Raw genomic sequence first — 27,247 nt, 5'->3', positions numbered from 1 at the left:
AGGCGAAGTGGGGCGGGCACTCTCACGGCCGTCACAAAATTTCACGACAGTAATCCACTGCACGGCAAAGTCTTGGGCGATTTTGAGGTGTGAGATTGCTCGTGGGCATTGACGGGGTCGAAACGGTTGGGGGGCGCAGAGCGGGATGTTACCGGCCAGTGTGTACTTTTACTAATTAGAGATCATCTGTCTTCAGTTAAAAATGGTAAGTATTAATATTATCTTTCTTTTCTGTTGTAGTGGAGTGGATTTCAGATGATTAGCTGTTGGGAAGTTTTCCGGGATGATATACGATTAGTCCTGACGAAGGGTCTCGGCCTGAAACGTCGACTGTACCTCTTCCTAGAGATGCTGCCTGGCCTGCTGCGTCCACCAGCAACTTTGATGTGTGTTGCTATGATTAGTCTGTCCTATTTGGAGGCGTCCGTGCATGAGCCAAGCTCACACCGCCGAATCTAGTTGCAGAGAGCGTGATCGGTGCCCTTAACGTTACATAGAGATAATAAAGGTTTACGGGTCCCGCTTTTGCTCAAGTTTGTGACATTATTGCTTATTTCTTCCTTCAGTACCTCGCTGGTATTTTTAGGGTAATATCAAACTATCTCAGAAGCAATTTGGGAAGCCTGAATACTTCTCAACATTGCACTTGTATTAGTTAAATTTGAAGTTCAAGGTAAATCTGTAATTGGAATCAGAGTTATTATCACTGACGTCTTGAAATTCGTAGTTTTGCGGCAGCAGTACAGTGCATAAAAACGATAAATTACAGCATGAATTTACTCAATACACGTGGACTGGAAGAGAGGATGAAGAGTCGATAATAGTTGATTTGGAGTTATAACTGGAAGAAAACCTGTTCTATTAGAGGAATTTGAAATGAGGAAGGCAGACTGCTTTTGTGCAAAGCCTGTTTACTGTAAAGATAGTTCTTTAGGGCACATTTTAAGAAATTACTGCAAGGTAATGGCAGTGACTTTTTCAAAAGTAAATAAGTTCAAAACCATGTGTTCTAAAGATGTGTAATATTACTCTTATTCTACTTTTAGGCTAGCACAATGGTAGCAGTTGGCCTGACAGTTGCAGCTGCAGCATTTGCAGGTTTGTATGGAATACTGTTTTTTTTCTGTTTTATTCTTGTAACTAATATGTTTACAGATGTGCTTATTATTTTGTCTGTACTGTACCAAAAAATATGCTGATGTACACTGGTCACTTTATTAGGTACACCTGTACACCATCTTAATGCAAATATCTAAATCAGCCAATCATGTGGCAGCAACTCAATGCATAAAAGCACGCAGACATGGTCAAGAGGTTCAGTTGTTGTTCAGTCCAAACATCAGAATGGGAAAGAATTGTGATCTAAATAACTTTGACCATGGAATGATTGCTGGTGTCAGACAGGGTGGTTTGAGTACCTCAGAAAATGCTGATCTCCTTGGATTTTATCGCACACCAGTTTCTAGAGTTTACAGAGAATAATGCGAAAGACAAAAAACATCCGGTGAGTAGTATTTCTGTGGGCAAGAGCAGCTTGTTAATGAGAGAGGTTAGAGGAGAATGGCCAGACTGAATCAAGCTGACAGGAAGGCAATAGTAACTCAAATAACCCTCCCTTACAACAGTGGTTGGCATCTGGATAGCCAACATGTCAAACCTCAAGGTGGATGGGCTATAGCAGCAGACAACCATGAACACACACTTAGTGACCACCTTGTCAGGTACAGGAGATACCTATTAGTGGACATTGTGCATATTTTCTCACATTTATAGTTTGTTTATTTGCAAAGTGCATGATGTGTTAACATGTTAACGTTTGGTGTGAAAAATCAGAGAATAAATTGTATTTCCTTATTTGGCTTAAAAAAATTAAAGTGCTCCCCAGTGTTTTACAGCTTACAGCTAGATCAAACAAGGAGAGGAAATTAAGGGATGATGATGATAGGGCAAAATTCCAGTCAATAGGATGTTACAATGTAAAAGACAGACAAAATCGAAAAGGGTGAATACAGTACTGAAGATGTTATATTTGAATGCACGCAGTATACAGAATAAGGTAAAAAAACTTGTAGCACAGTGACACACTGGCATGTATGATGTTGTAGGCATCACTGAATCACGGCTGAAAGATTGTATGCCGGGAGCTTAATGTCCAAGGATACATATTGTATGGCAAGGACAGGCAGGAAGGCAGAGGGGAGTTGCATTACTCTGTTGGTAGAAAATGAAATTAAATCATTAGAAAGAGGTGACATAGTGTCAGAAGGTGTTGAATCATTGTGGATAGAGTTAAGGAATTTTAAAGGTAAAATGACCCTGTTGGTTGCTGTATACAGACCCCCAAACTGTAGTAAGGATGTGGTCTACAAATTACAATGAATTAGCACATGCATGCTAAAAGGGCAAAGTTACAATAGCCATGGGAAACTTAAATATGCAAGTAGATTGGGAAAATCGGGTTGGTGCTGGATTCTAAGAAGGGGAATTCCTAGACTGCCTACAAGATAACTTTTTAGAGCAGCTTATGGTTGAGCCCACTAGATTCGGTATTGTGCAGTGAACTTGAGTTGATTAGAGAGCTTAAGGTAAAAGAACCCTTGGGGTAAGTGATCATAATGTGATTGTATTCATCCTGAAATTTGAGCAGGAGAGCTAAAGTCATATGTATCGGTATTACAGTGGAGTAAAGGGAATTACATGGACATGAGAGAGGAGTTGGCCAGAATTAATTGGAAAAGAACACTGGCAGGGATGACATTAGAGCAGCAATGGCTGGGATTTCTGGAAGCAATTCAGAAGGCACTGGATATATACATTCCAAAGAGGAAGAAGTATTCTAAAGGAAAGATGACACAACCATGGCTAACAAGAGAAGTCAAAGTGACCATAAAAGCCAAAGAGAGGGCATATAATAGAGCAAAAATTATATGTGGGATGTTAGACGATTGGGAAGCTTTTTTAAAAAAAAACAGAAGGCAACTAAGAAAATCATTAAAAAGGTAAACACACTTAAAATGCTGGAGGAACTCGGCAGGCTAGGATGCATCTATGGAAAAGGGTACAGTTGACGTTTCGGGCCGAAACCCTTCAGCGGGACAGTACTCTTTTCCAGAAATACTGCCTGGCCTGCTGAGTTCCTCTAGCATTTTGTGTGTGTTGCTCAGATTTCCAGCCTCTGCAGATTTTGCCTTTTTCGTGATTTGAAACAGTAAAGATGAAATACGAAAGCAAACTAGCCAATAATATTAAAGGGAATACCAAAAGTTTCTTTGGATACGTAAAGTGTAAAGGAGAGGTGAAAGTAGAGATTGGACCACTGGAAAAAGATGCTGGAGAGGTGTAATGGGGGACAACGAAATGGTGGATGAACTGAACAGGTATTTTGTATCAGTTTTCACTGTGGAAGTTCCAGCTGCCAAGAGGTGTATGAAGTTACCATATTCGAGAGAAGGTTCTTGGAAAACTGAAAGGTCTGAAAGTAGATAAGTCACCTGGACCAGATGGTGTACACCCCAGGATTCTGAAAGAGGTGACTGAAGAGATTGTATGGAGAGTAATGGACTTTGAAGAATCGCTAGATTCTGGAGTGGTTCAGGGAGACTGGAAAATTGCAAGTGTCATTCCACTCTTCAAGAAGAGAGAGAGGCAGAAGAAAGGAAACTATAGGCCTTTATGTATGACCTCAGTGGTTGGGAAGATGTTGGAGTCAATTATTAAGGATGCGGTCTCAGGGTACTTGGAGGCACATGATAAAATAGGCCATAGTCAGCATGGTTTCCTCAAGGGAAAATCTTGTCTGACAAATCTGTTGGAATTCTTTGAAGAAATAATAGGCAGAATAGACAAAGGAAAATCGGCTGATATTTTGTACTTGGATTTTCAAAAGGCCTTTGACAAGGTGCCACAAGTTATGAGCCCATGGTATTACAGGAAAGATTCTATCAATGGATAAATCAGTGGCAGATTGGCAGGAGGTAAAGAGTGGAAATAAAGGAAGCTTTATTTGACTGGCTGCGGTGACTAGTGGTCCACCGGGGATGGTGTTGGGATCAGTTCTTTTTGCGTTATATGTCAATGATTTGGATGCTGGAATTGATGGGTTTGTTGCAAGTTTTCAGGTGATAAGGTGATGGGTGGAGGGATAGGTAGTTTTGTGGAAGTAGAGGAGAATACATTGTCGAGAAGTGTCTTGTCATGCACTTTGGTAGAAGAAATGAAAGGTAGACTATTTTCTAAATGGAGAGAAAATACAAAAAAAACTGGCACAAAGGAACTTGGGAGTCTCTGTGCAGAGTTCCCTAAAGGTTAATTTGCAGGTTGAATCTGTGGTAAGGAAAGTAAATGCAAAGTTGGCATTCATTTCAAGAGGACTAGAATATAAGACAAGGATGTAATGTTGAGACTTTATAAAGCACTGGTTAGGTCTCACTTGGAGTATTGTGAGTAAATTTTGGCCCCTTAGATTGAACAGCTTGTATGAAGAGCATTTGATGGCTCTGGGCCTGTATTCTCTAGAATTTAGAAGAATGAAGGGTGACCTCATTGAAAACAATCAAATTGTGAAAAGGCCTTGTTAGAGTGAATGTGGAGAGGAGGTTCCTTGTGGTGGGAGAGTCTAAGACCAGAGGACACAGCTTCAGAATTCCTTTTAGAATGAAGGTGAGGAGGAATTTCTTTAGCCAGGAAGTGATGAATCTGTGGAATTCATTGCCATGGACAGCTGTGGAGACCTTAAGGCAGGGGTTGATAGATTCTTGATTGGTCAGGGCATGAGGGGATCCGGGGGGGGGGGGGGGACAGGAGATTGAAAAATGGATCAGCCATGATGAAATGGTGGAGCAGACTTGATGGACCAAATGGCCTAATTCTGCTCCAATATCGTATGGCCTTGTGGTCAAACATAAGGTGATGAGTGCAATAAGAACATTCCACAATTAAAACTACAGAGAGTGGAAAGAAAAATGGGAAGTTGCAGTGCAGGTGATTGTGTGTGACCTTTAGTAAAATTTACTAGATAGTCCCATTCACTGCTTTTTTCCACAGCCTGTAAAAGTTTCACTCCAAATTTTATCTCATTTCCTGCTGAAATGTACAAATGATTTAGTTTTTGCCAATATTTCTGGTAGTGCAACCTAGTTAATAATACAGTTTATTGTAAGATTTCTTAACTGTTTTCTACTCCTGGGTTCAAGAGAGCACCGATAAGCGGCGTCTCCGCATGCAGCTCTGATAGGAATCATCAATTATTCCTGTTTAAGACTACTACAGCTAAAAACCACAGTCACAGCCATGGGTACTTTAGCAAGTGACATCATTTTAAGGTGATTTTTTTCAAAACGATCGATCGATACTTAAAATCGATGGATCCCAGGCTCACAGACTCAGGACTTCAGTGCGGTTCTCGTTTAAGAAAACAGGCAGGGACAGTGCGCTGTTCTACAACTACAATTGAAACACAGAGGGCTTAAACCCCCACTCCCAACAATCCTGTTGGTGACTGTACAGTCTCTGGAAAATAAAACTGAAGACCTCAGAGCAAGATTGCGGTATCAGAGGGACACCAGGGACTGCTGTGGACTTTGCTTCATGGAATAGATAGATAAATAGATATACTTTATTAATCCCGAGGGAAATTTGTTTTCTTTACAGCCGCACCAACCAAGAATAGAGTGTAAATATAGCAATACAAAAAACCCCAACAATAAACACCAAAATGCAAACTACGCCAGATGGAAAATAAGTCCAGGACCAGTCTATTAGCTTAGGGTGTCTGACCCTCCACGGGAGGAGCTGCACGTTCGATGGCCACAGGCAGGAACGACCTCCCACGCCGCCAAGTGTTGTGTCATGGTGGAATGTGGCCGAAGTCCAACAGTAAAAAGTTCAATATCCAGTCTGCAAACACGTTCCTCGATCGTAATATACCCCGGATTGCACCAGCCATTGTTAGCCAGAACAGTAAGCACCGAACTCCTTTACTCTTACCGCTCTCAGTGCACTTCTGGTCAGCTGGAATGGTATTACCCCCCGAACTCCCCTTCTCCAAAAGTCTCTATTGTCTTGACCCGGTCCTCTTTCCTCGGCTTTGTGATCCCCCTCTGTGTGTTTTCCTCCGGATTTCAGCAGGGGTGTCCGCCACTCTGTTCGCTAAGCCAGCCGGTCTTTGCTGGTCCGTGAAATACACAATGCGACCTTGCTTCTGCCCCACGTGTCAGGATGTAACCATTTCCGGCGCTAAAGAAAACCCAAATAAAACTCTCTCTACCAGCATGTTAGAGAGGATGCAGCTTCGACATGTTACCGTGAGAAAAAAAATACAAAAAATAATGTAAATTAAAAAGTAAGAAGAAGAAAGTAAGAATAGATCGGAACGGCTGTACCAGGCTGCATGCACGACCGGCACATGCGGTTATCCTCTGCCATCTCAGACACCATTCTCCACAAAGGCAGGTCAGTTCTGTCTTTTAAAGGTAGAAGAGTGGTGTATTCTTTATGATTAAGTCATCATGGTGCACCAACGTGGCAGTTCAGTTTCAGACCTGCTCACTCGGAACATCTCAAAGGTTCATTTTATTGTCAAAGTATGCAGATACAATAAGACTCTGATATTATTCTTCCCCAGAAAGACATGAAATACTGAAAAACCATTGGAGTTGTTGCAAATATTGTGAAAAACCATTGGAGTTCTCCCCCCACCCCAGCACCAAAAAGAAACAAAACCCCCAACCCTGCTGCCTCTAGTGATCAAATGATCTTTTTAACTGCCAAAAGGGGCTTTCGAATATCATTCTTGTAGCAGTGTACATTCCACCTCAGGCCAACATGAGGGAATCACTGGTGGAGCTGAGCACCATAATCAGCAGGCATGAAACAGCACGCCCTGATGCCTTCCCAATCATTGCAGGGGATTTCACCCAGGCCAGCTTGAAAATGTCTGACCAACTACCTCCAGCAGTTACCTGTGGAACCAGGGGAGTCAAACACACTTGACCACTATTATGCCACCATCAAAAATACTTACCATGCCATCCCACTCCCACACTTTGGAAAGTCCGCTCACTTGGTGGTACTTCTACTCCCAGCATAAAGACTAAAGACTGCAGCACCAGTGGTGAGGACCAAGAAGTTATGGTTAAGGGAGGCCATGAAGTGCTTTGAGTTGGTGGACTGGACAATATTCAAGCATTCATCTTCAAATCAGAATGAATATACCACAGTTGTCACTGACTTCATCAAGACCTCTGTAGATGAGTGTGTGCCTTTGAGAACATATTGGGCATACCCAACCAAAAGACGTGGATGAACCAGGAGATTTGTAGTCTGCTGAAGACTAGATGTGTGGCATTCAAGACCAGTGATCCGGGGCTAAACGAGTCACCTAGGTATGACCTACGGAAGGCTATTTTAAGAGCGACAAAACAATTTCAAATGAGGTTAGGGATGGAATCAGAGCACATCATTCTGGCAGGTTTCGCAGGCCCCAAAGCTTCCCACAAGCGAAACCTAAACCATGAATGGCTGTGATGCTTCACTCCCAGATGAGCTCAATGCCTTTTATGCATGCTTGCTTCGAAAGGGAAAATACACCTACACTTGTGCGAATCCCTGCAGCATTTGGTGATCTCTCTCTGGCAGGCGGATGTCAAAATATCTTTCAAGAGGGTGAACCCTCGCAAGGCATCAGGCCCTTATGGTGTACCTGGGAGTGCTCTGAAACCTTGTGCCAACCAAATAGCAGGAGTGTTCAAGAACATATTCAATCTCTCACTGCTGCAGTTGGAAGTTGACACCTGCTTTAAAAGGGCAACAATCATAACCAGTGTCCAAGAAGAACAGGGTGAGCTGCTTCAATGCATATCACCCAGTGGTGCTTGCAACTGCTGTGATGAAGTGCCTTGAGAGGTTGGTCATGGCGAGAATCAACTCTTGCCTAAGCAAGGACCTGAACCAGCTGCAATTTGCCTATCACCACAATAGGTCTACAGTGGATGCAATCTCACTGGTTCTCCACTCGGCATTGCATCACCTAGGCAATAGTAATACCTACACCAGGCTGCAGTTTATTGATTACAACTCAACACAATAATCAGTTCTAATCAACAAGCTCCAAAATCTAGGCTTTGGTATCTCCCTCTGCAACTGGATCCCTAACTTCCTCACCTGAGACCACAGTCAGTGTGGATCGAAAACAACATCTCTTGGCTGACAATGAACACGGGCACACCTCAAGAATGCATGCCTATCCCACTGTCCTACTCTCCCTACTCCCATGATTGTGTGGCTTGGCAGAGCTCAGATGCCATCTATAAATTTGCCAGCAACACAACTATTGTTGGCAGAATTTTAGATGGTGGTGAAGTGGCATATACAGGAGTGAGATAGATTAGCTGGTTGAGTGGTGTGGCAACAACAACCTTGCACTTAGTGCCAGTAAGACCAAAGAGTTGATTGTGGACACAGGGGAAGACACAGGAACCCACGCCAGTCTTCATCGAGGAATCTATCCTGGGCCCAACATTTACAATTACAAAGATAACATGATGGGCTATATCTGATTAGGAATTAGGGCACTTAAGGTAAAGGAATCCTTAGGAGATGGTGATCGTAATGTGATAGAATCCACACTGCAATTTGATAGGAAGCAGATAAAGTCAGATGTATTATTTTTACTGTGGAGTGAAGGGAATTATAGCAGAATGGGAGAGAAGCTGGCCAAAGTACAGTAGTGCTATTAAGTTTGTGATCCCTGTAGAATTTTCTCTATTTCTGCATAAATATGATCTAAAATGTGATCAGATCTTCAGTCCTAAAACTAAAGAGAACCCAAATAAATAACTAAATAACAGAAAAACATTATACTTGTTCATTATTTATTGTGAACAATGATCCAATTTTACACGTATTTGTTGGAAAAAGTATGTGAACCTCTGGGGTAATGCTTTCTGCAAAAGCTATTTGGAGTCAGGTGTTCCAATCACTGAGATGAGATTGGAGGAAATTCAGTATTTTTGCTACTCTCCTTACAAATGGGCATCCTGCAAAGATCACACCAAAAGCACAATGGGCAATGCTGAAGGAGGTGAAAAAACCCAAGCAAAAGACCTGCAGAAATCTCTAGAACTTGCTAAAGTCTCTGTTCCTGTGTTCGCTATAAGGAAAACACTGAACAAGAGTGGTGTTCATGGAAGGATACCACTGCTTAAAAAAACACATTGCTGCACATCTCATTGCAAAAAGCTACCTGGATGTTCTACAAAGCTTCTGAGACAATGCTCTGTGGACAGATGAGACAGAAGTTGAACTTCTGGACAGAAATGCATATTGCTGTGTTTGGAGGAAAAAGGGAACTGCACACCAACACCAAAACCTCATCCCAACTGTGAAGCATGGTGGAAGGATCATCATGGTTTGGGGCTAGTTTACTACCTCAGGGCCTGGACAGCTTGCAATCTTTAAGGGAATTCAAAATTGTATCAAGACATTTTTCAGGAGAATGTCAAGGTAGGAATATCTGTCACCCTGAAGCTTAATAGAAGTTGGACAGAGCAACTAAACAAAGATCTGAAAGAAGAGTAAATCAACAGCAGAATGATTTGAAAAGAAGAAAATTTGTGTTTTGGAATGGCCAAGTCAAGGTTCTGATCTTAATCCTATAGAAATGTTGTGGAAGGATCTGAAGTAAGCAGTTCATGCAACGAAGCCCACCAACATCCCAGAGTTGAAGCAGTTTTGTAAGGAGGAATGGCCTAAAATTCCTCCAAGCCAATGTGCAGGACTGATCAACAGTTACTGGAAACATTTGGTTGAAGTTATTGCTGTACAAGGGGGTCACACCAGTTACTGAAAGCAAAGGTTCACATACTTTTTCCAGCAAATACATGTAATATTGGATCATTTTTCTCAAAAAAATAAATGAACAAGTATACTGTTTTTGTGTTATTTATTTAATTGGGTTCTCTTTATCTAGTTTTAGAACTTGCGTGAATATCTGATCACATTTTAGGTCATATTTATGCAGAAACAGAAAATTCTACAAGGTTCATATACTTCCTAGCACCACTGTAAATTGGAAGGGGATACTAGCAGAGATGACAGAACAGCAATGAGTGTTTTGTATCAGTCTTCCCTGTGGAATACAAAAGTAGTGTGCCAGAGATTTGAGAGTGTCAGGGGATAGAAGTGATTGTAGTTGCTATTACCCGTGGAGATGCTTGGGAAGCTGAAAGGTCTGAAGTAGATAAGTCCCCTCGCCAGCTGGATTACATTCCAGGATTCTGAAAGAGGTAGCTGAATAGATTGTTGAGGCATTAATAATGATCTTTCAAGAATCACTAGGTTTTGAAATGTTCCAGAGGTCTAATACTGCAAATATCACTCCACTCTTTAAGAAAAGAGGAAGGCAGAAGAAAGAAAATTAAAGGCTAGTTACCCTGACTTTAGTGGTTGGGAAAATGTTTGACTCCATTATTAAGGATGATGTTTCAGGGTACTGGGAGGCACATGATAAAATAGGCCAAAGTCAACATGGTTTCCTTAAGGGGAAATCTTGCCTGACAAATCTGGAATTGCTTGTGGAAATATCAGGCAGGATAGACAAAGGAGAGTCAGTGGATGTTGTGTTACTTGGATACTTGAAGGCCTTTGAGAAGGTGCAGTATATGAGGCTGTTTAACAAGTAGGAGCCCATGGTAACGATACTAGCATGGATAGAAGATGGGCTTACTAGCAGGAGGCTAAGAGTGGGAATAGGGGGGCCTTTTATGGTTGGCTGCCAGTGGCGAGTGGTGTTCTGCGAGGTTGGTTTTGGGACTGCTTCATTTCATGTTATATATCAGTGATTTAGATGAGGGAATTGGTGGCTTTGTGGCCAGGTTTGCAGATGATACAAAGATAGGTGGAGGGGCGGATAGTGTTGAAGATGCAGGGAATTTGCAGTAGGACTTAGATTGGGAGAATGGGCAAAGAAGTGGTGGATGAAATATAGTGTGGGAAATTGTATGGTAATGCACTTTGGTAGAAAGAGTAAAGGTGTAGACCATCTTAAGAACAGAGAAAATTCAAAAATCAGAGGTGCATAGGGACTTGTGAAGGATTCCCTAAAGGTTAACTTGCAGGTCGAGTTGGTGTTAAGGAAGGCAAATGCAATGTTAGCATTCATTTCGAGAGGATGAGAGTACAGCAAGGATGTAATGCTAAGGCTTTATAAAGCATTGGTCAGATCGCAGTTTTGGGCCCCTTACCCAAGAAGAGATTCTCTAGCATTGTAGAGGGTCCAGAGGTAGAGGTTCATGAGAATGATTCCAGGAATGAAACAGTTAACATACAGTGCCTTGAAAAGGCATTCAACCCCCACAACTATTTTTATATTTCACTGTCTGATTTTCTAAATTTAAAATATATTGAAGTATGATTTTTGAGCTATCTACAAAACAATTTTCATCATGACAAATCAAAAGAAAAATTCCAAAACCTGTGAACAATTTACTAAAAATTAAAAGCAAACACTGTGAGGCTGAAAAAAAGATATTCATCCTCTCTGTAATTACTATGCTAACTTTCCTCAAGTGCCATACTTTACCAACTCACCCAATTTGCTGATGTAGAAAATTGGAGGATCACCTGAGTAAGTATCCCCTCTCTCTGTAAGGTCCAAGAGTTTGGTAGGTTTTCAACAGACCAAACAGAATGAAGACAAAAGAGCATCCAAGGAAATCAGGGAAATGATAATAGAGAAACATAAATCTTGGGAAGGGTACAAGACCATCTCAAAGACACTAAACATGTCTTGGAGCTCAGTGCAGTCCACTGAGGAAAAAGTGGAAAAAAATTGAAACAACAGCCACTGATTACTGTCTACTGCTGCTCCCCAACTAACCTGGCACAGCTTGAGCAATTTTGCAAGGAGGAATAGAAACATTTTGCTCCATCACATTGTGCAAAGCTAATAGAAACTTATCCAAAAAGGCTACTGGCTGTGATAGCTGCAAGAGGTGGTTCAGCTGAGTACTGAGCAAAGGGGTTGAATACTTTTGAACTGCTGACATTTCAGCTTTTGAATTTTTAGTTTTTCATGCTTTACAATTTTCTCTGTCTTTGGGCTCTGTGAAAAAGCACCAAGATTCACAAATAAAAATTCTCACTTAATTTGATTGAAGTCCCTGGTTGTAATACTCAGTTATGTGAACAGAGAGTTGAGGAACATTTGATGGCTCCGTGCGTGTACTCAGTTGGGTTTAGAAGAATGAGGTGGGATCTCATTGAAATCTATCAAATATTGAACAGCTTAGATAGAGTGGATGTGGAGAGGATGTTTCCTATTGTGGGGGAAGTCCTAAGACCAGAGGGCACAGCCTCAGAATAGAGGGATATCCATTTCGAAAGGAGATGAGGAATTTCTTTAGCCAGAGAGTAGTGAATCTGTGGAATTCATCACTACAGACAGCTGTGGAGGCCAAGTCATTGGGAATAGTTAAAAAACGGGTAGATAGGTTCTTGATTAGTCAGGGCATCAAAGATTATGGAAGAAAGCAGGGGAATAGGGTTGAGAGGGATAATAAATCAGCCATGATGGATTGGCAGAGCAGACTAGATGGGCCACATGGCCTAATTCTGCTCTTGTGTCTTACAGTCATATGGAAAGAACAGGTATTTACTTGACCAAAAAGTCTAGGACAATGGGGTACAAGTTTTAAAGCAGATTGACTGTGCAGGACAGCAAGAAAAGAAACTTCTTCACTCGATGGGCAGTTAACATCGAAACATACAGCACCGGATAGGCCATTCCCTTTGGAAATTAGCAGCCCAGAAACTCAGTTTTGATTGACTGAATCTAGAGACCGAGTTTTATAGACTTCCAGGCACTTAGAGGGATCAAATGATAAGGGAATAATGATGGAAAATGGTACTGAGGTAGATCAGCCATGACCATGATGAATGCTGGGATATGTCTGAAGAGCTGGATGGGCTTTGCTTGGCTCCTGCTTTTTTTTGTCAGTCCCATTTTGCCCACATTTCTTCCTAATCTATTCTCTCCCATCCATCAACTCTCCCTGATTCTCCTGTCACCCACCTACACTCAAGCAATTTTCAGGACTAACTAACCTACCTTGATTGTGTGGTTTTGTCAGAAGAAGAATGCCCTTAACTCCTGGTGGAGTCTTCGGGTCACCGTCATGACAAGCTTTTTGCACCAGTTTTGTCAGTCTGTGCTTTAATCCTTGTAGCCCAGTAAAAGTAGTCTGCAGAGTACAATACAGCAACAAGGCTCATCGCGCAATCAATACAGTTTGTTCCCCTCTTTTAAACAGTATTGTGAGGTCAAGCCTGGAGGTAAAAACCACGGAACTGCAGTGAGCACCCCTTACCATGTCAACATTCTGACATAGAATGGCATGGCTGAGACTCTGATGCTTCTTCTATATCTGTAGTCATTGATTTTCTACATTACCACTGAAATTTTTCTGGCCCCAGATTCCTCCTTATGTTTCTTCCTTCCCCTCCTGCATGCATCGAATTAAGTTTTAAAGCTGCATTGCCAAAATCTGGAGCTTTTTGAAGTTGGGTTAGTATGTCTGAAGTGAAACTTCTCGTGACTATGCTCTGCTGGCTGGATGCAGCTCCACAAGTAGCAATCACTAGCACTATCACACCCAATAAAAAGTTTAACAGTCAGCAGTGTATAATCAAGATACTTGGTAAAGGACTATACAGACATTCAGAATAAATTAAGGGAAATTGCAGAAAATGCTGGTATTTGAAGAATGCCGAGTTCTGAGGTTCATGGAGTGAGGTTTTAGGCATTGAGGGCAAACCCAGAGAAGAATTTGAATAAAAGATGAGTGATTTAAATGGCATTGTTACAGTTATAAAAGTAAATGATATTACATTGAACCATTCAATGTTACTGATACTCAAATACGTTTTTTCCAGAAGCCCTGAGTGGCTTCTTCTGGACATCCCCATCATTCTCAAACAATTGAGACCAGATAACATCCTAGGATGTGGTACTGAATACTAGCTTGCCATGCCAAAACAAGCCACACTTTTAACCAAACTATACCGGGGTAATGTCAAGGATGTGAGGGGCAGGTTTTTTTTTAAGTGTTGGATCCCTGGAATGCACTGCCTGGGGTGGTGGTAAAGGCAAAAAACATTAGAGACTTTTAAGAGCCGTTTAGATAGGTATATGAGGAAAATGTAAGGATGTGGACATTGTGTGTAGGCAGAACAGATTAGTTTAATTAGCCTTTAAGTGGTTCAGCACAAAATTTTGTGCCAAATGGCCTGATCCTGTGCTGTATTGTTCTGTGATCTATACACCACTGGCATCAGCCAGCCAATGTGGAAAATTACCCAGGTACCCCTTTTCACAGAGAGTAAGACAAATTTAATCAATCTATCTCAATCTAGAATATTGATGGAACATGGACCTAAAGAGTTGAATTGCAGATGTGAGAGCAAAATTGATTCCTTGTTATCAAGGTGGTATTTGGTCAAATGCTACAGTAGGAAGTTCAAGTAAAACTAAATGGGGGCATCCAGAAGTAAACAATTTAGTAGCTGTAGTTACACCAAGCAAAAAGATGTGATTGTTCTTGTTAGGTGTCAGTCATTCCAATCCAAAAGCATCATTGCTGTAACGCTTTGGGTTAGAGAAAGTTAACTATTTTCAGCTACTACAGTCACCTCTGTCAAAGTCAGAAGTAAGGATGTTTACTCAACTGTTCAATATTCAGTTCCAAAGCAGACTTACAAGGATATTGCCGGAATTATAAATTTATAAGTCAATGTTGTTTCCCTTTAACAGGAGATTGGAAAGAGGTTTAGAGAACTAGACAGAGTGATTAAAGAAGCAGCGGTTTCCTTTTAGAGAGAGAACAATATATTTTAAAAATTAATAGAAGAATGAGAAGGGACAAGGAATTATCCTTTTCAGTCAAAGGGTAGAGGAGTGCAGAACTTCCAATCAAAAAGTTGGTAGAGGCAGATACCAGAAGCTGGAAGATGGGAATTGGTTGGTTACATCTTTTCTATGAGCTGAATGGCTGTCTATATCATTTATTTATTTATTTATTGAGATGCAGCATGTAATACATCCTTCTGGCTCTTCAAGTTGTGTTGCCCAGGGATCCCCCGATTTAATCCTAGCCTAATGACAGGACAGTTTGCAGTGACCAATTAACGTACCAACCAGTACGTTTTTGTACTGTGGGAGGAAACCGGAGCATCCAGAGGAAATCCACGCAGTCATGGAGAGAATGTACAATCTACTTAAAGGCAACAGCTGGAGTTGAACCTAGGTCGCTGGTACTGTCAAGTGTTTTGCTAGCCACTATGCTTTTGTACCTGATTCTACAAATGGCTGGCCATACCACTTAAAAAATTTAATAAAAGAAAATTCTTAGTGATTTACAGTGTCATTAAAATAGCAATTCACAATTCAACTTTTTCAGTCTTGCTGTTGATTATTTTTTCGTCATTCAACAGTTCTGGAAGGAATATCAATTTTCTTTCTCAGGAAAACAATCTAAATTTGTATTCTTTTCCATTAAGTCATTCAATTTTTATGTCGGCTGGGATTTTTGTTTTTCCTTTTTAGGACGGTATGTTGTGCACGCTATGAAGCATGTAGAACCTGCTTTGAAAAAAACCATTCAGAATCTGCCAAAATCGGTTAGTTTTTATACTGCTTGGTTTATTACGGACTTTGTACATGGTATAAAATGTCTTCACGCCAATAAGTCTTAAACTCTGCCTGGATGTATTCATCTGCAAACAACTAATATAAATCTTTCCAGTACTATTTACCTGCTATAATCTATACCCTCCTCCCCCCAAACACCTTGCTGTATTAGGCTTGTTAAGGACATATTAACTGTCTTCACCAAACTTGCCAACAAGGAAAATGTTGTTGTTCTGTAAACAATTACCTTGCAGAGTTAAAACACCTTTTTAAGAGTTTTCTTGGGACCATGATATGCTGAAGGTAAATAAGCCATTATTTTCTCATCACTAACCCTCTTGAATTCTTTACAGTACTTGATCCAACTGTATTGTCCCCTAATCATGTTTCTTTGTAGCAAGATTCACAATCCACAAGCAAGATTTACTAAGATAGTCATTACTGCCTGTTTAAAACCCGCTATGTGAGGGAAACACATGGTTACACTTGATGTCCATTAACCTTATTCCAATCAACATTGCTCCCCAAATGCTTACCATCTTAATAGAAAAATAGTTGACATAAACTATTCCACTGCATGATGTCTTTAAAGCATAGCATGATATATGCTCCAGCAGATTTTAATCTTTTTGATACACTTGAGTTTGAATAACTGTTTAAAAAGTTGGCTGAAGAAGAAAAAAAACTTGCATTGTTCTGGAGGGTAAAGCAGAACAATGAGATTCAGTGTTCTAATCTCACTGAACACTGGCTTCGTAGAAATGTGGTATAAACTTGGTATGAATGGGCATATGTTCACCATTGGCACCCAATTCTTATTATACCTTTTATCATTCACTTCATGATCTGAGGCCTCTTAACTCTCTCGAACAGAGGGTACCCTGTCCCTTTCTACCAGCACCTTCCTTAACCTGGCTGAACACATCCTTGCATTTAACCTCTTCATTTTCAATTTGGAGGGAAGTAAATATGATCAAGAATGTTGCTATGGATACATGTGTAGATCTAAACTACCATTCATGTCTTGCCCTCTTTCCACACCACCTCCTCACCTTTCAGCAAGGGCCACTCTCCTTGATCCATTCAACCCTTCCCAGCACTTCCTCATCCACTAAGAAGGTGCAATGCTTGCCTCTTTACCACTAACTAAACAGCCTTTGCTATGTGAGGCAGAGATTCACATGCACCTCCTCCTCCACATCATATCTGTTGTATTCAGTGCTCTCTCTGGTACCTCCACATTGGCAAGACCAAGCATAGACTAGGTGTCTATTTTGGGGAGCACCTGCACTTAGTCTGTTGTTTCCATTGTGAACTTCCAGTGCCCTTTTTCCACACTAACCTGTCTGCACTCAGCCTTCTCCACTGCTACAATGAGGCTAACACAATCTAGAAGAACAACTCATATATAATAGTGTGAATTCTGAGCTTTCTAATTTCAGGTAATCCATATTCCTTTCCCATTCCAGAGCAACACCACAAAATGCTGAAGGAACACAGCAGGTCAGGCAGGATCTATGGAGAGGAGTAAAGAGTCGATAATTTGGGCCAAAACCCTTCATCAGGACTGGAAAGGAGAAAAGGCCAGAATAAGAAGGTGGGGGAAGGAGGAGTACAAGCTGGAAGGTAATAGGTGAAGACGGGTGGGGGGGGGGGGGGGGATATGAAATAAACTGGGTGAAAGGTGGAAAATGTAAAGGGCTGAGAAGGAATCTGCTGGGAAAGGAGATTGGACCATGAGAGAAAGGGAGCAGGAGGAGTACCAGAGACAATGATAGGCAGATGAGGAAAAAGAAGGGGTAAGAGGGGAGCCAGAATAGGGAATGACGAAGTGGGGGAGGGGGGGGATTACTAGGAATTTGAGAGATCAGTGTACCTGCCATCAGGTTGGAGGCTGCGCAAAAGGAATATGAAGTCTTGCACCTTCAACCTGAGAGTGGCCTCATCATAGTATTAGAGGCGGCCATGGGTCCCAAACATCCACCTTTATCTTCTCGCTGACAGGATAGAACGCCTGCTTCCTTGCCTACCACCCCATGAAACATGTTATTCTCTGCAACTTCCACCATCTCCAACAGGATCCTACCGCCAAACACATCATTATCTCCCTCCTCCCCCACTCTCCGCTTTCCACAGCGATCACTCTCTCTGTGATCCCCTTGTCTATTCGCCCCTCCCCACTGATCTCTCTCCTGGCACTTGTCTCTGCAAGCAGCACAAGTGCTTCAGTTGCCCATTCACCTCCTCTCTCACCACCATTCAGCACCCCCAAACAGTCCTAAGTTTGTTGGGGTCATCTACCATATCCAGTTTTCCTGGTGGCCAACCATTTAATGCCTTTCCCCATTCCTACATGCTGGTCCATGGCTGCCCTTACTACCATGATGAGGCCACTCTCAGGTTGGAAGAACACCACCTTGTATTCCATATGGATAGTCTCCAACCTGGTGGCATTAATATTGATTTAACAAAGCACCAGCAGTTTTGGTCCCATCCTCTTCTCTTCTTTTCCATTCCTCATCCTGACTCCCTTCTTGTTTTTTTCCTTCATCTGCCCATCAGATTCTTCCTTCAACCCTTCTCTCCTCCTCCCCCAGCCAACTACCTTCCCCATTCAGTTGGGAAAGGGCCTCAGTCCAAATTGGAGACTTAATCCTCTCTATAGATGCACTTTACCTTCTGAATTCCTCCAGCATTTTGTGTGTTACTTTGGATTTCTAGCATCTGCAGAATCTTTTATGTTTGATTCCTTTCCCACTCCTACTTGTTGACCGAGGTTGTTTGCTTTTGATCATCTTTTTCATTTATTTCTGCCCATTGTCTACGTGCCCATTCAGCTGGACTGCCCCCTTGGTCTATTCTTATCCTCTCACCTAGCCGGTTCTACTTATCTCCTTCCAACCTCTGTCCTCCACCTGCTCAGAATTTTCCCCATCTGTTTCCACCTATCAGCCAATAGCACCAGCCTCCCTGAACTTTTACCCCCCCATCTAAATGATTCTGCCTATTGCATACTAGCCCCTGCCTCATCCTTTCCTCACTTCCATATTCTAGCTTTCTACTGTCCTTTTGCAGGGTCTTGGCCTAAAATGTTAATGCCTATGCTTAGGTGAACTTATGCAACACTTGACTGTCCTGTTACCTCCACATATGCTGCTTGGTTCACTGAGTTATTCCAGCAGCCTTTTTTTTTGCTGTAAATCTCAGCATCTGTAGTCTTTTGTCCATGTGGTAAATGTGTTTTCTACTTCCTGGCCCTTCTTTCATAGATTGCAACCAGTATCCCTTTGACACCCAACAATGTGTTTTTCCTATTCTGGCCCCTATAATTCTTCCATTGCCTTTTCCCATTTTCATAGTCTTCATTAGATCCTTACTATGTTCCCCATCAAACCCATGCCTTGCTCTTTCCAACTGCAATTTCTCCTCCACCACAGCCTAAATACCTGCAATCCCACCTGCTTAATTTCCTTCACTTCTGGTGTCATATCCTCTCATTCCATCCAGAAAAAGGTTAGGGTTCACCTCATTTTCCCCTTCCACCCCATTGTTTTCCCATTCAAGTGGATCATCCTATATAATTTGACACTCAAAAGTGATGCCACTACTAGATACTTTCCAATTGCATCTTTATCTTCAATGAAATTGCTGCCTTTCAGGTGCTTAGGATCACTTCATCTCCTCCAGTATCCTCTCTTTTCATGCCTTCTGATGCAATTCCAATACTTTAATCATTCTTGCTTTCCAAGAACACAAATACTTTGTACATGCAACAGCAGTTTAATGAATTGCATTCTCCTCTGAAATCAAGTGCATATTGGGTCATGGCTTTGCAAAACACCTCTTCAAAAGGTAACCTTAACTTCCATTTGTCTGAAATTATTTATTCTGCTTCAACTCTCATACGGTTCTAACAAGTTCAATGTTATGCTTAGATGAACTTGTACCCTGCAACCTTATCCTTCAATCTCTTTGAATTATGGAGGACAGCACGTGTATAAATGTCTCTCTCCAGCAGACTTCACAATGATCATCATGACTCCAGTATTTTTACTTTTTTTTTAGTGTTTCTTAATTGTACATATGATTTTTTTGTGTTCTATCGCTGAGCAGCAGTGAACCATCTAATTGGCCTATCAGAGTTCTCCTTGGGAACTAGTTGACTTGATCAGCATTTCTGATCTGGCTATTGTTCACGATTGCACTTAATAACAAAAATGTAAGTCAAGAACTAGTAACTTACCTTCCTACTTGGCATATTCTAGTTTTGTCGACTTAACTGAATGCAGTAACTTCAGATAATCACTCATTCTAACCTTACATAGAGCATTCAGGTTTTTCCCCTTCCTCTTAAGGTAACCTCTGATTACTTTTGTTTATTTGCAATACTTCCAAATATCTGGTTTGTTTCACTGGTCCTTAACACTTACTTTCACCATCACTTCTATCATTTAATCTCTCCTAGCTTCACCGTGTAACAAGCGTTTTTCTTTCTGTATGTCCTATAGCACTATGAACCCAGTACAGCAGTCATTCAAAGAAAATAATTATGTGCATCTTGTCAGGGAAAACAGGATGGCAAATGATCTGTCCCTTTCCAGTATTGGTCACACATTTTTAAAATTAAGAATTATTGGGACCAGATATGTCAAGCAATGTTGGCTTCCTTTAGTTTAAAGGCATTTTGCTATTTAAGATCATGATATCCAGAACATACTGATAATTCTCCAGGTATATTCTTGAATTTCTACTCATTTTTGAATTTATAATGAAGCATTCACTTTACTAAATATGTAAAACTGTTAACTTTTCAAAGCAGTAATTTAAAAACTTTGATTTCAGGCTTTCAGTGGTTACTACAGGGGAGGATTTGAAGCCAAAATGACAAAGAGGGAGGCAGCTCTTATTCTGGGAGTGAGGTGAGACAACATTTCAACAATAAAATGCCCTTATAGGCATTGGTGTTATGATCAAATGGGTATTTATAAAAGATTGAGATTTTTATGGTCTTGATTAATATGTTGCTGAACAGTCATTTCTCAGGATATAGTTCTCCAGGGCACAAGTATCACTGCCTGCCAAATAATACCTATTTAGTATTTTTGAAGTCAAGTTGCAAATGTGGATCCCCATTCTTGGAATGTGTTCTCATATACACTTTTTTTCAATTGGAATATTTGCATAATAGAAACAGATATCTTATTAACAAATTTTCTAAGCGCAACTGACAAGATAGAAAAATTGCTATAGTTCTTATAAAATGTTTAATTTCATTTTTAGGTTGTTTAAAAATTAAAAGTACTTATCTATTAAAAGCCCCACAGCTAACAAGGTTAAAATCCGGGAGGCACATAGGAGGATCATGGTACTCAATCACCCAGATAAAGGTGAGATTATCTGTTGAAAGCAAACCAAGCTCTTAAATTTTAATTGTATTTTAAACATTCTGCTTCAAATATGGACTAATGAGCAGATGAGCTCAGGGCATAGATCAGCATAGTTTTGCTCACCTGCCCACAGGAAAGATGTAAGTAAGGTTGAAAGAGTGAAGAGAAAATTTACAAGGATGTTGCTGGGATTTGAGGACCTGAGTTATGGGGAAAAAGTTGAATAGATTAGGACTTCATTCCCAAGAACGTAGAAGACTGAGGGGAGATTTGATAGAGCTATACAAAATTGGGAAGTATAGGTAGCTTAAATGCAAGCAGCACACATCAAAGTTGCTGGTGAACGCAACAGGCCAGGCAGCATCTATAGGAAGAGGTATAGTCGACATTTCGGGCTGAGACCCTTCATCAGGACTAACTGAAAGAAGAGCTAGTAAGAGATTTGAAAGTGGGAGGGGGAGAGAGAGATCCAAAATGATAGGCGAAGACAGGAGGGGGAGGGATGGAGCCAAGAGCTGGACAGGTGATAGGCAAAAGGGATATGAGAGGATCATGGGACGGGAGGCCTAGGGAGAAAGAAAGGGTGAGGGGGGAAGCCCAGAGGATGGGCAATAACAGGGTACGAGGGGCATTAGCGGAAGTTAGAGAAGCCAATGTTCATGCCATCAGGTTGGAGGCTACCCAGACGGAATACAGCGTGTTGTTCCTCCAACCTGAGTGTGTCTTCATCTTTACAGTAGCGGAGACCGTGGATAGACATGTCAGAATGGGAATGGGATGTGGAATTAAAATGTGTGGCCACTGGGAGATCTTGCTTTCTCTGGCAGATGGAGGAATAACACCTTGTATTCCATCTGGGTAGCCTCCAACCTGATGGCATGAACATTCACTTCTCTAACTTGATGATAGGAATGATTAATGCCTCACCTCCCCCTCGCACCCCATCCGTTATTGCCTATCCTCTGGGCTTACCCTCTCCCCCTTTCTCCCTAGGCCTCCTGTTCCATGATCCTCTCATATACCTTTTACCAATCCACTGTCCAGCCCTTGGCTCCATCCCTCCCCCTCCTGTCTTCTCCTATCATTTTGGATCTCCCCCTCCCAAATCTCTTACTAGCTCTTCTTTCAGTTAGTCCTGACGAAGGGTCTTGGCCCAAAACGTCGACTGTACCTCTTCCTATAGATGCTGCCTGGCCTGCTGCGTTCACCAGCAACTTCGATGTGTGTTGCTTTAAATGCAAGCGTGTTTTTTTTTCCCCCCACTGAGGTTGAGTGAGACTAGAACTAGAGGTCATGGGTGAAAGGTGAAATGATTAAGGGGAACAGCATAAGTGGTGGATGCAGAGTTGATTTCAACATTTTAAAGAAATTTGATTAAATAAATGGATGAGAGGACTGGGTAGGGCTATGGTCCAGGTTCAGGGCAATAGGACTAGGCAGATAAATGATACAGTAGACTAGATGGGCCAATGAACCCGTTTCTGTACTATGGTGTTCTATGACTAATTCTTACATGGGTTTATTTGGCAGGTGGATCTCCTTATCTTGCATCCAAGATCAATGAAGCTAAAGATTTACTGGATTCTCAGAACAAAAAGTGATCTTGTCTGAAAGTAGTAAACTATGATACTTTTTTCAAAAACAATTGTTATTGTGGTTTATTAAACTTCATGTAATCATTCAATAAATCAGATGCTCAAAGTTAATTGTATTTCAGAACAAAACGTGACCTAATGCAAGGCTTTTAATTACAGCCAGCCTCTTACATTTCATATTTAAAAATAGTAATATATGCCAGAATTGTAAGGCAAAATGACAACTAACTTCATGCCAATAGTTAGAATTTCTTTCAGAGGGTGGTGAGTCTCTGAAATTCATTGCCACTGACAATTGTAGAGGCCAAATGATTGAGTAAATTTAAAACAGAAGTTGATCTGTTCTGGGACTCATCCCCTTTGTAAGTTTTATAAATAACCTGGATGAAGAAGAAGAAGGGTAGGTTAGTAAGTTTGCTGATAACACAAATTTTGGGGATGTTGTGGATTGTCTGGAGAGTTGTCAGAGGTTACAGCAGAACATCGATCGGATGCAAAACTGGGCTGAGAAATGGCAAATGGACTTCAACCTAGGTAAGTGTGAAGTGGTTCATTTTGATAGGCCCAATTTGAAGACAGAATATAATATTAATGGCGAGACTTTTGGTAGTGTGGAGGATCTGAGAGATCTTGGGATCTGTGTCAATAGGACACTCAAAACTGCTGTGCACGTTGACAGTATTTTTAAGGCGGCGTATGGTGTGTTGGCATTCATCAACCATGGGATTGAGTTCAGGAGCCATGAGGTAATGTTACAGCTCTACAAGACCTTGCTCAGACCCCACTAGGAGTTATGTATTCAGTTCTGGTCACCTCACTACAGGAAGGATGTGGATACTATAGAGTGCAGAGGAGATTTCCAAGGATGTGGCCTGGATTGGAGGACATGCCTTATGAGAATAGGTTGAGTGAACTTGGTCTTTTCTCCTTGGAGCAACGAAAGATGAGAGGTGACCTGACAGAGGTGCACAAGATGATGAGGGGCATTGATCATGTGGATAGGCAGAGGCTTTTTTCAGGGCCAAAATAGCTAACACAAGGGACTTGGAAACAGGTACCAAGGGAATGTCAGGGTAAGTTTTTCCACAAAGAGTGGTGGGTGCATGGAATGCACAGCTGGTAGCAGAGGTGGAAACAGATACAATAGGGTCTTTTAAGAGCCTCTTGGATAGAATATGGAACTTAGAAAAATAAAGGGCTATGCACTAGGGAAATCCTAGGCAGTTTCTAGAGTAGGTTGCATGGTTGGCACAACATTGTGGGCCAAAGGGCCTGTAATGTGCTGTAGATTTTGATGTTCTATGTTAGGTTATAGGAAGAAGGCAGGAGAATGGGGTTGAGAAGGATTGAATGCTGGAGCAGACTTGATAGGTTCAATGTCCAAATTCTGCTCTTATGGTCTAATATGACCAAAATAATTGACTTTTCTCATTTGTAATATAAAAGCTGCCTATAAATATGCAAGAGCATAAATTTTAAAAATTGATACAAGCATTGAATTAGTCTGTTCTTCAGACTAATTACTGCTACAGGAAGTACCAGCGCACAGCTTCTTAGAATGAGTTTGCTGATGCAAGGCATTTCTCCAAAAAGTTAAATTACACATAGTTCACCATAAGCAATTGTTATCAAAGTTAAGTACTCTTATTTGTAAACATTCCATATGTAAGATAGGACATGTGAGAATACAATGAATTACAAAAGAAACTTGAAGTACTAAATATGTTCTTCACTTCAGTATTTAGAAAGAGGTGATGGTCAAGAAAATATAAAAAGCAGTTTATTGAAAAGTATAGTCATTGTAAAATAGAACACTAAAGCCCCAGAGAAAGGAAAGGAAATTGTCTAACCTGATGTATGATGTGGGAGCAGTTGCCCAAGCATAAATGCTGGGCAAATCAGTAATAGTTATGGGGTTACATGACTTTGTGAACCTCAAAGCGCTGTCCAATCAAGTCAAAATATATTGCCCTTACTAATAGCAGAAACAATTACCAAACAGCACATTTCAGAATCCGAAAACAATAAGATAATTGAGAGAAATTCTACTTTTTAGTTTTTGGTTAGCACTTAAGCACAAGTTCCTTTATATATTACACCGACATCATTTGCAGTAGAGTCTGACCCAGAGCAAAATCCTGGCATTAAATCAAATCTCATTGTTGAGTATGAAAACATACCTGGGAAACACATTAATTTACCTCTTGTAAATGGTTACTGTTATTCAAGTTGTATGAAAGGGCAGATTCCATACACAAGGTAAACAAACTCCATCCTTCAGCTAAAACCAAATCTCAGCATGGTACATTGTTTTCTGAGAGGGGAGCCATGCTATTCAAATGAAACATGTTGACCAAAATGTTTAATTTGTAGATGGTTGGTTGAGGTTTTAGAAACTTCTCACCATTTCATTCCATTGAGCAAATGCAGATTGTGGAGTGCAAATATATCCAATAGGCATCAATGCTATGGCAACAAATATATTGAAATAATGCCAAGTAAATGTGTGTGGTACCTATACAATAAGAAATGAGTCATGGAAGAATCAGAGCACATGTTATAGCCAGAATCCATAATTAAATAGTGATTAATTTGAGCAAAATTCTCAATGAATTTTCTAAATAGTAAGTGGGTCTGAAGTTTCAGATTTCAATAAAAAGCTCATCTATATCAAGATACTTATTATTTGTTAACTGCCATTTTCATTGTGCACCTCATTGCCAGAATATGAAGGTATGTTACAAATAAGTAGAAAGATGCAAGGAAGTTTCTTTCTCAAACAGGCCAGGATAAGATGAGGATTTGTACATTTTCCTTTGTCTTATTAGAGTGCATCAGTTACTAACTACTTCTCTACCATGAACTAGGAAATTCCTAAACCGAGACCAGAATACAATCTAACAAATCTACTATTCCCAAAAATTATAGCAACAAGATCAAAAATACATCAGGATTCCCCATTTTCTTGCATTCTCATCCTAGAGTGTTCTCCTTCAAGTACTATATTTTGTATGGTTTAATGTGAGTATAGAAAGCGTTTTAAATTGCTCTGAGAGAAAAAATACAACTGATTTTTGAACAAAATCACTTGTTGCAATATTAATGTAATACATAAATATTAAATTTGAAAACATTTGTTTGCGTTTTGTCAGAAGATGGAAGATCAAACTTTATTTATCAACTATGTCCATACAAAACATATTGCACATCAACCAAAACAAAATAAAAATACTCTAAGCACTCTAACCAATGTAGTTTACATGGAAAATTGTCTCTCTGGAACTTAATCTTACAGTAGTTGGATTATTATGGCAATGACATCTACAACCAGTTTAGTGTAATATTTAAAGCATTGCTTGATTTTTAAATACTGTACAGTTAATAAATAAACCAAACAAGCCCTTTGTAAAATAGTCACTGCCATCAACATCCCATTGTCCCTGCAGATGTATAGATGCAAACAAGTATTCTCCAGTGGTCTGCAATTTTCTCTACATACAGCATTAAAAAAACTTAGAGATTTAGTAAAATTGACCAGTTTCCAGACTAGTATCCCTAATGTTAAATTTACAATTCAGTGCAAAATTTTGAAACTGCATTTTTCTATTGTTTTATTCCTTGAAAAAGTGGTTGCATATTGGAGAACTTGACAAAAAGCAGCCAATGCTTTACTCCATAACATATTACAGTAAATGTCAGTGATCTCCATCTCCAGAATAATCTGAAATTTCTTTGTATGTTTTAAAACATATTCCTACAACCAGCTATCTCTTAATTTTGCATCTACTGTCTGAAGGCACAACATCTGATAATGTATTGAGAACTCAACTAAGTGAAAAACAAATTCATACAAGTGTTTTATTCAAGAACCCTCCCATCTCCATTCCAGTATGGAGGAACTAGAAAAAAAGTGCGTCATAAAGTCTAGCAGTCCTTCCTCAATCTTTGGCAAGCTTTTACGAGCACTGTTAAAAAATGTAATTTATGTAGAACTGGATAATGTGGATAACTTTTAAGAAACACCATTCACCACAGCCCCTTGGTAATCTCTTTTTTGGATCTCACTGGAATTAGAAGCCTTGTCTGCAGAGGCTTCAGAAATATCGCTTGTTCCATTCACGGTCTTGACACCAGGACAGAATTCATCAAGCACATCGTCTTGCACCTGCAAAGGAGGATTATTAATATTGCTACAGAAAAACAGACGTAATGCATAATTTGCAAATATTATGCCCTCTACTACGTCACAGAAACATTAGCTGCAGAACTGGTCAGTGCTGAATTCCAGCCAATCGCTGAAGCTCTGAACTAAATTCCAGTATTACTAATCGTAAACAATACAACTCAGGGGCCAAACTAAGATTAAAGCAATTTCAGAAATGACAACTTAAAACAGAAAGAAAAGCCATTGCTGCAATTACAGGAAGGTCAGAAAATGTCAAGAGCTGTGAGGGCACAACAATTAACTAGAGGATGCAATTAACATAGTTCCTACACAGCTCTACCTGAAGGTAAAGAATCAAAATCATTGGTTCAAATAGCACTGCCTAAGATTAAACATAGAATTGGAAAATAAGTGATGC

At 40.5% G+C, this 27,247-nt stretch overlaps 2 protein-coding genes across 6 annotated transcripts in view; one reads left to right on the top strand and one right to left on the bottom strand.

Moving 5' to 3' along the window:
* Positions 1 to 62: 62 nt before the first annotated feature.
* On the top strand, positions 63 to 22,714 carry dnajc19 (DnaJ (Hsp40) homolog, subfamily C, member 19). The gene is made up of 6 exons (XM_072255212.1): positions 63 to 205; positions 1,047 to 1,098; positions 15,599 to 15,672; positions 20,525 to 20,601; positions 20,999 to 21,069; positions 22,600 to 22,714. The coding sequence occupies exons 1-6, from the start codon at positions 203 to 205 to the stop codon at positions 22,668 to 22,670; spliced, it is 348 nt and encodes a 115-aa protein (XP_072111313.1). The 5' UTR covers positions 63 to 202; the 3' UTR covers positions 22,671 to 22,714.
* A 1,696-nt stretch (positions 22,715 to 24,410) lies between these two features.
* fxr1 (FMR1 autosomal homolog 1) overlaps positions 24,411 to 27,247 on the bottom strand; it is a 68,576-nt gene continuing 65,739 nt past the window's right edge. For 4 of the 5 annotated variants that reach the window (XM_072255209.1, XM_072255210.1, XM_072255207.1 and 1 more), the window contains one exon: positions 24,412 to 26,829. In XM_072255209.1, the coding sequence (XP_072111310.1) occupies positions 26,677 to 26,829 (153 nt within the window). In that variant the 3' untranslated portion in view covers positions 24,412 to 26,676. Of the gene's footprint in view, positions 26,830 to 27,247 lie in introns of all 5 variants that reach the window. The other variant, XM_072255208.1, reaches the window with a different exon arrangement.

This window comes from Mobula birostris, chromosome 4, assembly GCF_030028105.1.
Source record: "Mobula birostris isolate sMobBir1 chromosome 4, sMobBir1.hap1, whole genome shotgun sequence".
Classification (NCBI taxonomy): Eukaryota; Metazoa; Chordata; class Chondrichthyes; order Myliobatiformes; family Myliobatidae; genus Mobula; species Mobula birostris.
Note: the sequence above shows the minus strand (reverse complement) of the source record. Positions and strands in the feature narration are given on the sequence as shown.

Bases quoted from the DNA above. Each gene is read 5' to 3' on its own strand.
- dnajc19 (XM_072255212.1), top strand. The intron at 1,099-15,598 runs GTTTGTATGGAA...TTTCCTTTTTAG, and splicing joins TGCAGCTGCAGCATTTGCAG to GACGGTATGTTGTGCACGCT. The intron at 20,602-20,998 runs GTGAGACAACAT...ATCTATTAAAAG, and splicing joins GCTCTTATTCTGGGAGTGAG to CCCCACAGCTAACAAGGTTA.